The sequence below is a fragment of the Artibeus jamaicensis genome, unplaced genomic scaffold (assembly GCF_021234435.1).
Source record: "Artibeus jamaicensis isolate MK-2021 breed Jamaican fruit bat unplaced genomic scaffold, CSHL_Jam_final contig_525, whole genome shotgun sequence".
In the NCBI taxonomy this organism is placed as follows: domain Eukaryota; kingdom Metazoa; phylum Chordata; class Mammalia; order Chiroptera; family Phyllostomidae; genus Artibeus; species Artibeus jamaicensis.
The window spans coordinates 17513513-17525913 of record NW_026521874.1 but is presented as its reverse complement, the minus strand read 5'-3'; the positions used below and the strand labels follow the sequence as shown (position 1 = coordinate 17525913).

At 44.1% G+C, this 12401-nt stretch overlaps 1 protein-coding gene across 6 annotated transcripts in view; it reads left to right on the top strand.

Annotated features, from left to right (window-relative positions):
* PRR14L (proline rich 14 like) overlaps nucleotides 1–12401 on the top strand; it is a 52807-nt gene extending 40406 nt beyond the window's left edge. For all 6 annotated transcript variants that reach the window (XM_053669743.1, XM_053669740.1, XM_037166771.2 and 3 more), the window contains 2 exons: nucleotides 6775–6846; nucleotides 8022–12401. In XM_053669743.1, the coding sequence (XP_053525718.1) occupies nucleotides 6775–6846; nucleotides 8022–8298 (349 nt within the window). In that variant the 3' untranslated portion in view covers nucleotides 8299–12401. The remainder of the gene's footprint in view (nucleotides 1–6774; nucleotides 6847–8021) is intronic.

The following is a 12401-nucleotide window of genomic DNA, read 5'->3' as shown; positions in this document are numbered from 1 at the left end:
GGATGTTGGAATGTTTAAAGATGTCCTGAAGGTTCTTTAGCCTCTCCTCATTTTTTTGAATTCTTGTTTCTTCATTGTTTTCAGTTTTATCGTTTTTTTTTTTCTTCCTTCTGGTCCACTCCATTGATTTTAGTCCCGGATTTGTTTCTATCACTATTGGTTCCCTGTGCAATTTGTTTCATTTCACTTAGTGTAGCCTTCATTTTTTCATCTAATTTGTGACCAAAATCAACCAGTTCTGTGAGCATCCTGCTCACCAGTGTTTTGAACTGTGCATCTGATAGGTTGGCTATCTCTTTGTCTCTTAGAGGTATTGGTTTTGGGGCTTTGAGCTGTTCTTCTTGAGCCATAATGTTTTGGTCTGTTCGGGCTTGTTATGTATAAGGGGCGGAGCCTTAGGTGTTCACCAGGGTGGGGTGACCCAGGTCACTGTATTGTGATGCTGTAGATGGGGGCAGGGTCAGAGAAGGGCAATGGCATTTTTTTTTCTGCTCTCTCTCAGATTTTGGTCCCCTCTGCTGCTTCCCACAAGCAAACTGGGCCTTGCTGGTGCTGGTTCCCAGATGTGTGGGGTTGTGCACCCTCTAGGACCCTGTGGGTCTCTCCAACAAACTCTGTGAGCCTGGGAGCCTCTCTCGGCACCTTGACCCCCCGAAAGTTTTTCTAATTGGTGCTTTTAGGCTTTATTTCCCGGCTCTGGGGTCCTGGTTTGTGCAATCTGTCTCACTGCTTGCTCCTTTGCCTGGTTTATCTGCATGTGAATGTGTAACTTCGGTCAGCCTGCCACCTTTCGCCCTCACTGGGTCTGCCCGTTGCCACCCCTCACCTGGGATCCGCCAACCGCCGCCTGCATGCCTGGGTCAGTTCGGCCGCTTTTTCCTGTGCAACCCTGTTCCGCCAGCTGCTGACGCCACCCCTCTTACTGGTCTGGATGAATGGTTTGTTGTTGTCAGACTTTGGTATAGTTTAATTTTCTCTCTATTTTGGTTGCATTCTGGTTTTTAAATCTTTGTTGTTCATAAACTTGGTTGTGCGGGGAGGTACAGTGTTTCCACCTACGCGTCCATCTTGGCCGGAAGTCTCATTCCTTCATTTCTCATTGGCAAATGGAAGCCTAACAGTGGTGGTCCCTTAAGTCACCCAAGGTAAGTTATTTAATAATCTTCCTGAGCTTCCAAAACTTTCTGTAAAATGTAAGAATTTCCAAAGCTTATGTACAGTCCAACAGAGAAAAAATGTACTATAGCTATTTCATTGCTTTATACAACATACATACAGTAGTTGACTGATACTGTGATGATTGACATTCCACTTTTCCCCACATGGTTTCCACCTCAATATATTGTGTCTTTATCTTTCAGTCCTGTTAGTGATCATTCTAGCATATGCCTTTTTGAAACCTATTTTTAAAATATTTCAGATATTTTAGGTTGATTAGTACTTATTACTAGAATGAGTAATAACCAGAATCAGATGTATTCTATCTTGTAAATAAAAGTCCTCAAAAACCTTGTGTATATAAATAAGTACTTCGGAGTAGAAAGTTTTTATATAGTAATGATATTAAATCCTTTCAATTTCTGTCAAATAATATACAAAAAAAGTCACAGAGTGATCTATTATCAAATTACATGTAATGATTTATAATTTAATTTTTTTTAAAGCAAAGGATTAGAAAGCACCGACTTGGATAGGTTACCCAGTCAGGTTTCAGTGTTTGGGAGCACACCTAACAGGTCTGACCAGTACATACAAACCCCTGATAACTTACATGTTACTCTTTCCTTTAGGAGTGCTTTATTTAAATCTAGTAGAATGAAAGGGGTTGAAAAAATAAGATTTTAATAAACCTTGCCTCAGTTATCTTTTGACAAAATGCTTTTATTCAAATAGTCTTTTGTCAAAAAAAATTTGAAGTTGCAGAGTTAGTGCATTCAGTTCATGGCAAATTCTTAACATACAGCTTAACTGGCAGTGGCAGTTTTTATTATTCAAGCCCATCTCCCAAGTCGTCCTTTCTTTTTAACTCTTCTGTTTTCTAATTTAAGTAAATGTGTTCATTGCACCTTAAAGAAAGTGATACAAACCATTGAGACATAAATTATAAAACACACCTTATAAGGTACATTTGTAAAAGCCATAAGTCAAAAATAAAATCAGGTACAATAAATATAATGAGTTTATCCACTTTAATGCATTATTAAAACTATGATGATGCTGTCTCTCATTACTGAATTTATAATGAAGCAATGTACTGTGGGCTAAAATTAAAAATTATGAAGTGAAGAGCACGGCAGAGCATGACGCTGCTTCAGAAAATGTGTGCAGACCGAAATCAAACTCTGTTATCAGGCTTTAGGAATAACTAAGGCCAAGGCTGGTGTGGCTCAGTGGGTCGAGCGCCAGCCTGCGAACAGAAGGCGGTTTCGAGTCCCTGGGTTGCAGGCCAGGTGCCCGGTTAGGGGCATGCGAGAGACAGTCAGTCATTGTTTCTCTCACACACGAGTATTTCTCTCCCTCTCTTTCTCCCTGCCTTCCTCTCTGTAAAAATAAATAAAATCTTTCTTTTTAAAAAAGAAACAATTAAGCATGTAAAAAAAATCAGCTATAAATTCATTAATTTGTATAAATCTCATGATTGCTTCAATATTTATTGTAAGAGAAAAGACAAACCAACTGGCATAATAGCTTGTTGTATAATTTTTGTTGTTAGGAAGTAGAAGTCACAATATTTTATAGAGGTTTCAGGGGAATAAAAATTTATGCATTTTATATAAATTATTTCTTCAGTCACATCTTCCATAAACATTTATAAATGGGACACTTAGTTCCCCAGAAACAGAATTTGAACCCACCCCCAAATGCCTGATGTTTTGTCTTTGGCCTTATTTATAGATTTGTTCTCTGTAGGTCAGAGAGCAAAAGCCACCTCTACTTAAGCAGTTTGGTCATCTGAGAGGTTTAGTGCGTCCTGGCCATTCTCTAGGCCAGAAATCAGACACCATCGGAAAGGGCTGTTATGTCCTTGCGAGTGCACATCAGCACATCTCAGCATCAAGACCGTGCCCTGTGCATGAGTTTTCAGTGGCCGCTCCAGACCTGCCTTCCTCGCAACAGAAAACACAGCAGCTTTCCCTAGAAAATGCATGAACTTGAGGTGGTGAATTTGACCACAGTTTCATCATAAAGTCACATGGCCGAAACTAATCTTGGAGATCTGACTCCTGATTTTTGCCATAAAGCCAGTGAGTGACAGGTACAGTTTAAAACCTATACGTCCATGATCTTTCATCTCAGTTCCTGTTTTACCATCAACCTTGTGACTTAGGTGTATGTGGGGTAGAAGTTTGATACTAGAACTTCTATTTCAGCAGTATGGTAGGTGTGTTATCTGGCTTTTTCCTTTTAAAAACCAGTAACAATGCACAATAAATATTCATTGTTATGTGCATCAGTAAATTGCAAGAGAATAAGGAATTCTTAGAGACCAAAAACTAGATGAAAGTAGCAATCCAGAAGGGAAAGACAAGTGAGTGAACATTAAAAGCCAGCTTTTGGCCCTGGCTGGTGTAGCTCAGTGGATTGAGCGCGGGCCTGCGAACCAGACAATCGCGGTTCGATTCCCAGTCAGGGCACATGCCTGGGTTGCAGGCCAGTTCCCAGCAGGGGACCCACGAAAGGCAACCATACATTGATGTTTCTCTCCCTCTCTCCTTCCCTTCCCCCTTAAAGATAAATAAATAAAATATTTTTAAAAAATCTTTAAAAAAAAAAAAAAAGCCAGCTTTTGCTTTGAGGGCATTTCCAAAATCAGGGTTACTTTTAGCTGAGGTTTTCATTGGACTCATGGGTACTGATGACAAAAGGCAAAATTTTTGCCAGCGCTAACATGAGAGTCGAATATAAGGCACACCCACACATTAAATTGACACACACATCCACAAAGGGTTATCACCTCACTATGAACCAAAAAGAAACCTGGGTTGGTCCCTTTCCTCAACTCCCAAGAGGACAACAAAGGAAATTACCTTCCCCAAGTCCTGTCACAGGGTGGAGGAAAAGAACTTGCCCTTGAGAATTAACAGCCACAAGCTGGCCTTCTCACAGATTTGTATCCTGACTACATGCCACCAGGAGACAAAAAAAATCTTAAGCTGAGGATTTAGTTTACAGTGGTCCCAGGTTGGTGGTGCCTTTGAGCTCTTGACAGTAACAAACAGAGTTTCTCAAGAAATATCCATGTCCAGATTTGGCCTTAAATAAAAGTTAAGGGAATGTGAAACAGTTGCCAATACAATAAATCTTGAAGCATGAGGGAAACAATGCTCCTTTCATGAATGCCAGTAGAAATAAGGGCAAATTAGATATGTGTAGGGAAATAAAGTCCATACTTTGTGATTTCAACTATATGACATGGTGGCAGTTTTGTTACTACTAGAATAACACAACCATACTTTGGAATAGTCAGTCTCCAGACACTTCCTACTGGAGGGAAATTGAGTTGAAAAGGCAGATCAGTGATAGAGATCAAGGAACCACTGGGTGGAAGACAAGTGTGGACTCTGCCAGAGCCACTCCGGGCAGGGCGGCATCTCCACAGGAAGTGTCTGTGCTTTTGAGCCAGTCTTTGTCATCCCACCACGTCCAATGAGAGAAGCCCCTCGGAGGGAGGCGAAGTCTGTTGAAGGCCCGGGAATTCCAGAATCCGAGCTTGGGGCACTGACCTTCACCTCAGCTCAGAAACTGGACATGGATGCATCTGCGCTGATTTGCAAGTCAGAATGACTACCTGGGAGCCTAGTCTTTCAGTTTCTGATTCCCCTCTGATGTCCTCCATCTAAGTAGCTCTTGCAGTTAAGGAAAGTAGCTGCTGTTTCCTGGAATGTCCCGCTAATCACTGAAACATTGTATCCCTGTTAATATTAGTGTGTACTTTCCACTGACGTGTTCTTTGCTGAACTGGAATTTGAACCAAATGAACCTCAGTTAAGATTTTCTGAAAGCCAGGAAGAAACTAACACATGGTGCCGAAAAGTTAAAGGCCAAGCTCTGCAATCTCCTTTACTTACCTGAAGTGGCTTCAAGGCATAGAAACTCTACAGTGATGTGCTCTTTCATGATAAAGTTACTGTGTTCTCTGAAAACAAGTTGCTACTGAGCTGGTCACCTGAGGGTTGTAGCTATTATCTTCTACGTTGTAACAAAATAACAGTAACAATAAACAAATGAATTGAGTACACTCACACAGAAGTCAATAAAAGGGTGAATGTGTGGCGTGTGAACCAGGACTCCTTAAAGACTGATTACAGGTCCGGGGCAGGAAATATACAAGATGAGCATAAGCTGTCTTGTCACACCAGGAAGTGGTGGGGCTCTCAAAGACCCCGAGGGCCACATCAAGGAGTTTCAGGAACCAACTGGAATTCCCCCTGGCCATTATTCCTTGTGACACTCAGATTATGCAGTCTGAGTGTCACAAGGAATAACTAATAGATTAAAGCCCATCAACTATGTTAAAATCCAATAGTTTGTAATGATACTTAAAAATAAAACTCATTGGCGGTATTTGGATGATATTGAGGAACCAATGAATTGTTTTGGGTATCGGCAAATACAGGGAAAGAATGAAGCTCGTGACCTGCTTTTCCTTAGGGTTCCCCCCAAAATTGATGAGCATGAAGTTTCCATTTAGATAGCAGAATTCTACCAAGTGCATAAAGGAGGAATGATAGACTATGTGTGGCCCTAAAGAAATAATAGTTAGTGTTTCTCAGTGGCTATTAATATCGGAAAAAGGGTGACAACAGGAACCATGTCCCTGGTGATGGAAATACACACCGCTACCTAAAAATCTTCCTGTCAGAACAGACACTAAATCTGATCGTGCGTCTGTATCTAGTTGTTAATCTATAGAAAATACCTGTAGTATTTCCCATGTGTTCAAGTCAAAGGAACATGTTAAATGATACTAAGTAGATGTAATAAAAAAAAAATCTTGACTGGGGGATTTGCAGGCCAAGTGACCTGGCTTCTTAAGCAAATAAATTACAAACTTAAAAAAGGAGACAAAATAGAACACTAATAACATAAATCAGGACAGTATTGATCCGACCTAGAAGTTCCAGGGACTTTGTGCTGTTTGGGAGAAGGGTAAAAACATTAATGCACTTTAATTTCTAAGTTGAGTATGCCCATAAAATTCTTGCCAGCCCTGACCGATGTGGCTCAGTTGGTTGGTGTCCTCTCTCGAAACGAAAGGTCGCCAGGTTGATTCCTATTCAGGACACAGTCCTGGGTTTCAGGCCTGGTCCCTGGTTGAGGAGTGTGCAAGGGCCAACCGACTGGTGTCTCTCTCACACACCAATGTTGCTCCCCCTCTTTCTCCCTCCCTTCCCTCTCTCTAAAAAATAAATAAAATCTTTTTTTTTTTTAATTCTTGCCAATCACTAAAAGATTAGAAGGATGTATAATTTTCAAGCCAGGAAATAGGGGAAAAAGAGAGACAGAGAGGGGGACAAACAAGGAAAAGAAAAAGAAGCGGTAAAATAACATGATGTATATAAATTCAGCAATGTCATTCCCAGTAAGTATAAATGAACTCCCATTTCATAAAGCTGAAGAGTGGCAGCCTGGAACATCCAGTACATGTTCACATGAGACACACTTAAAACGGATCACGGGGAAGTTGGAAGTACTCGCACGCAAATGGAAAGGACTGGGTTAGAACGCTGATCGTCTAAGAGAGCGTGACAAATTTAATTTGTTCTCTTTCAGGTTAAAGAAAAAGGAGTTCAGCTTAGAAGAAATATATACCAATAAGAATTATAAGTCTCCTCCTGCAAACAGGTAGGTACACATGAGTAGGAAATCATAGACGGGGAGGGTTTCTGAAATGATTGGTGTAAATCTCCAATTTTGTAACCTCAGAAAGGGTATGTTCAAGTTCTTCCAGTGTTGGGTCTTGGAATTTATTAGAATTGATTATTTTTAGTCCCCAGCACGTGAGTCATGGTCAGTGGCAGAATGAGAAAGGAATGTGCGTTGGGTTAGGTCGGTACGGAGAATGTAGTCGCCTTTGGTTTGCACTGGAGTTTTTGTTAAATGTGTGGCTGTCTTCAGGACCAGTCACCACTGATCTCCAGGTACAGGATTCCAAACTCAACTACCAAAAAGGTTTCACTTGGCTGTATTTGGGTCTGAATTCAGTTGAAGTCATTAAACAGTTAAATTCCCATGGTGTCTAGGATGAAGCAGGAGAGTTCTAGAATTTTATCCTGTAAGACAAACGTTTGCTATAAGACTTTTGTACAAGACTGTTTATTGGAGCATTACTAAATAATATGAAAGGATTAGAAACAACTTAAAATATCCATGAACAGGATTCTTATTAAATTAGATTCATTCTTAAAACAGAATACACTGTATAGCCATTTAAGAAAATGAATCAGATACCTGTGTACCGAATCGGAACAGTCTTAGACATCGACAGGCCAGGAAGACGCAGTGCCCGGGGCGGTGTGTGTGGTTCGCGGCGACTGGACAACACGGCCCCGGTCCAGCCAGCCAGTGTGCTTTTCTCCCTTCCCAATTTTAATGGCCTGTGAACTAAAAATGATTTCCATGTTTTTAAAGGGTTGTTTAAAAACAAACAAAAAAGAATATGTAACAAAGCCCTACGTGGCTCGTTAATTTTAAAATGCTTACTTTTATTTGGACCTTCATGCAAAGGGCCTGTCTACACATTGGCTTTTGGAAGGATACACACAACTCTGGTGCTGGTGTTGCCTGTTAGGGGTCGGTCTTATTTTTTTCTTTACCTTTTTGTCCCATTTCAGTTTTTTCACTATGTGCTTCTAGTACCTATTATCTATATATAACTTTTTATACAAAAAATAGATACTGGCCAGAGGAAACCACTGAGTAAGGATTTGTCGGTGCAAGCAATTTTCAGCGCCTGCTGACTCGAGGCGAAGCCTTGCGAGTGGGTGTGTGGGTGACCCTGTTCTGTGTTGTACCCTCAGGTGTTTAGAGACCATCTTTGAGGAACCTAAGGAACGAAACGGCACTCTGGTTTCAATCAGCCAACAGAAGAGGAAGCGAGTTCTAGAATTTCAGGATTTTACAGTCCCGCGAAAGAGGAGAGCTCGCGGTAAGGTCAAGGTGGCGGGCAGCTTCACCAGAGCCCAGAAGGCCGCGCTGCAGAGCCGAGAGCTGGATGCCCTTTTGATACAGAAACTAATGGAACTGGAGACCTTCTTTGCCAAGGAAGAGGAACAGGAGCCATCATCTGGTTGTTGAGAAGCGATTTGGTTTGGGGGTCTCAGTGTTAGGTTTCCTGGGCCTCCGTAGAAGAGGCTGCCTCGTTTTCCCTACGCCCAAACCACTCAAAATGCAGTCCATGGATTTTTACCTGATTCAAGGTGCAGCCTTTTTAGAAACTGTTGAAGGAGGGTCCTCTGCTTCTACTGCTGAGTATAGAACCTCAGGAATGCTCCTTTTCTCCTGGAAGTGGTCCCGAGTGACATCTGGCCGCCTCCCCCACGCCCTGCCATCCCGGGAGGAGGACACAGCGCACCTTCAGTGACACTAGGACTCCAAGGACTCACTGCATTTGCACGTCCATGTGAAAGTTCCACGTTGTTTACGGTGGTGCTAGACCAAGATTCTCTAGAGACGTCGCACAGGGAGGGGGACCTGGCGTCCTGTCCTGTCCTTCACGGTCCCACCGGCTCATTTCAGTAGTTGAGTAAAGATGAGCCTGTGGTGTTTTCTAATTGTTTGAGTCCGTCTGCCCAGAACCTGGGGGGGTGTGCGCGTGTGTGCGCGCGCGCGTGTGTGTGTGTGTGTGTGTGTGTGTGTGTGTGTTGCTTTTTCCCATCATTTTTTCTTTTCCCTTCTGTGACTGTGGGTCACTAGTGCCACAGGAGCCTGTCTCGGCCCCATTTGAAGTAAGTTGCACTTTTTAATGTTGTGGTGTTATTTTCATTTGTTTTTATTTCCTTTTTTTTTTAATTGCTGCATGTTTGGAGCCTTTAAATGTGATTTTAAAGCATTTTTTTAAGACATCGAGGAGGAAGACAATACACGTCTTCAGCGTATAGTGTAGACATCTGACCCAGTTCATCGGTGTGTGGCACAGGGCAGTGCGGAGACATTTTCCATTCGCGTGTTTCAAGCAGTCCCTTCCCCATCTCCACCTTCTAGTGTAATTCATTAGAGGGAGGACTTTTTTTATCTGGGTTTTCACTCTTGCCCACTAAGCAAGTAGATATATCAATTTTAATGACAGAAGAAAGAGCAGGTTTCTCTCCCAGTCATTTAAAAAGTGTGAAGGTTGGGTATGGTCTTTCAATGGGCTTTTCGGAAGCGGCGTTGCTGTGTCGCGGCGTTGGGTACAACAGCTTGGGTGGCGATAAAGGCCGACCCACAGTGTGTGCAGCTGGCAGAGCACCCCGCTCTGAGTGGAAAGAGGCGACGCAACATGGTTTAAACTCAGTGTTGCATTCGTGGTGGGATCATGAGATTCCACGGCCAGCCCTCGCTGAGGAGACCTCATTGTACTCTGGGCTCCCGGAGTGAACCTGCTGGAAGTGCAGGGTGCCAGAGCTTGCCGAGCTGCTTCCTTTGTGCCCACAGGAGTCTGTGGGCAGAAAGATGCCGTGTGGGTTAGCAGGCCCAGAGGTTTCATTCCTTTTCCACTGATCCCTGTGTTCCCTCCCCCTGCCACCTCTCCCCTCTTTGCCTCATGTTTTATCCTTTCTCTCTGTCTCTCTCTTTCAAAACAAGAGTTCAGAGAATTAACTTTCCTTGGCTGGTGAATGGAGTACTAGACCCAGCCTTAGGACGCTACTCACTTCTTTCCATCCTTGTAGGAGCCCCTGCTGGGAAGCAGCTGCCAGCAGGAACTGTCAAAGCTCCTGAGATGCTTTCAAGTCAGTCTGGTAGAGGGGAGTGAGTGGTGCCCTCCTGGAATGCGTCTCCTGGGTTCCTTTGTTTCCCCATTTGTCAGTGGGTGGGGAGGTCGGGTGGGGTGGGGGGCTCTATGTGCCTTTCCTTTGCAGGTTGACAGTCTGTGCCGCACTGGAGCAGAAGAACTGACATGAGCAGGAAAAAAACAAAGTGCCACATCTGTCTCCTAGGCCCACTGCCTCAGACAGAGTATTTAGTAAGTTAAATACGTACCTGGTGATCCACCGAGGCTTCCAAGGCCATGGCCAAATAGCGTTAGAAAAGAGCCAGGTCTCCACACTGGCTCTGCATGATGTGAACCAGACTCTGCTGGTCCACTTCCACTTTGCCTAGACTGTATAGACGCAACCTGCGTTTCACCTCAGTACCTGTCCCTTCCTGGGACAGGGTTTGTAGACACTAAATGCTTCTCTTTTTTCCTTTAGGGGCTGGGATGACTAATACATGGTGCCCTTGTACAAACGTTTTCAGGGAACTACTGCTGGACAAGCTTGCACACGCCCAGTGAGCCCACAGAGCCCTGTTTGCCAGTGTAGCTGAGTCAGCGACGTGGCAGTCACATCCCCCCGCAGGCTGAAGTTGAGGTGGGCACAACTGTGATGTCCCCAACATTACACAGACACGATTTCAAGTTTGCCTGTTACAGGCCTGGCATTTTAAAGGCTGGGAGCAGTGATTCGGAATACTGCCATCTGGGAAGGCAGAACTGGAGGAAACAGAGCCCCGGCTCCTTCCTTGTCCTGGGCATGTGGGGCAGAAGCTGCTCTGAGGCCAGCCGTCTGTATCCTTAAAATTCTTGGCAGGCCCTCTGGCCCTTCCCCTGCTTCAAAGCTAAGAGTGGGTCCCCATTGCAAACTTGAAATTGTTTACCCAAAGATGATGGGTTCTAGCCACACCTGTCTTAACATCTATTTTCGCCATTGGCGTGACCAGCTCCAGTGCTGTCTGTGGTCCTTGGAGCCTGACAGGAGGCCTTAGTCGGCTGCTGGCACGCCACCTGCCCGGAGCTGCAGGGGTCTGGTTCTGGCTGGGAGCCGGTACAGTGTCTGAGTGCGGGGATTCCCACCGAAGTGGTGGGGAGATAGAGTTAGCTTAACTACAACTTACTCAGCTCTGGTTTAGCATTACCGATACGGGAACGAGGAGAAATCTCAGGTTCAATCGCAGTTCTGCCCATCAGTTTTTCACTGAAACTTGGAAGTATGGGTTTTCTCATCTTTTAATTTATAACTGTATTTGCCTCCGCCACCCACCTTCCTCTCCTCTTTTCTTTTGGTCCCCTTTCCAGCTCCATGTCTTCATTCCTCATCACCTTTTACACCAGATGATGTCCACTTTTTCTTTCTGACCTTACTCTGAGAGCTACAGCTGAGGGAAGTACAGGGAAAAGACATGTAGCGTTTGCCTTATTGGAGCCTGAAAAGCTCAGAAACTCATGCTGTGAATCCCAAAACTCTGCGCTCCTCCAAGAGCCGTGAAAATCATGACACTTTGTCACAATTTTGCCTGAGTCTTTTGAGTGGGTGCCAGAGCCAATCTGAGGTAAATTCCAGACCCCGTCCTCTAGGTATGACCCCCGCCCATCCCTCAGGGCCCGTCCCCTGCCCACGCAGCCAAGAGCAGCACAGAGAGTGCAGCCGGCGAGGCAGATCCCAGGCTGTGGCGCAGCCTCCTGGAACGCAGAGCCAGCGTTTGTCTCCAGGCTGGGGTTCCGCCTGGTAATCAGTGCCCATGTGCATCAACATCCCCACAAGACCTTTTAGGCAGTAACCCTCTCCTCCCGTTACCTGGGGGCGGGAGGATGTGTGCAGTTGGTGCTTTTTAAATTCCCTTGTTTTGTTTCAGTAAACTTTCCCCTTGGTATCATGGAAAGGAGCTCTTAAACACCACATTATGGGTGGCTGGATCCAAAGTCTAAATAATTGGCCAGATGTGTGGAGTGACCTTTCCTGAATTCATGCAAGGGAAGGGCTCCTTAACCACAACTGAATTTCTTAGGAGAAGAAGCTGGGGAGGGAGGCTCCATTGTACTAGAATCAAGATTTAATACCTAACCACAAATTGAGAAAGAAGCAAAGGCTACTTTGATGGTAAAATGATGGTCCCCATGTAGTCCACCATCTAGCACAGCATACTCTCAGATTTGATGCTTCTTCATTGTATGTCTTTACGAGTCCCTCTCTGGTGCTGAATTGGATTTGAATTCTTGGTGAGAGGCCTCAGCATCTCCTTGGGCTGGTCTGGGCCAGTAAATAGCTGCCTGAAGTGTTTATATATTATCATGGTCAATAGTTCAGTGACATTTTGTACTTTTTTTTTTTTTTTGGTAACATTGGCATACAAGATACCCCTGCAGTTCCTTTTCTGTTTGGTAGTTTGTGCCTCTAAAATCCCCACCGTTATGTGTATTAATTTATGAAAATAAAATTTTT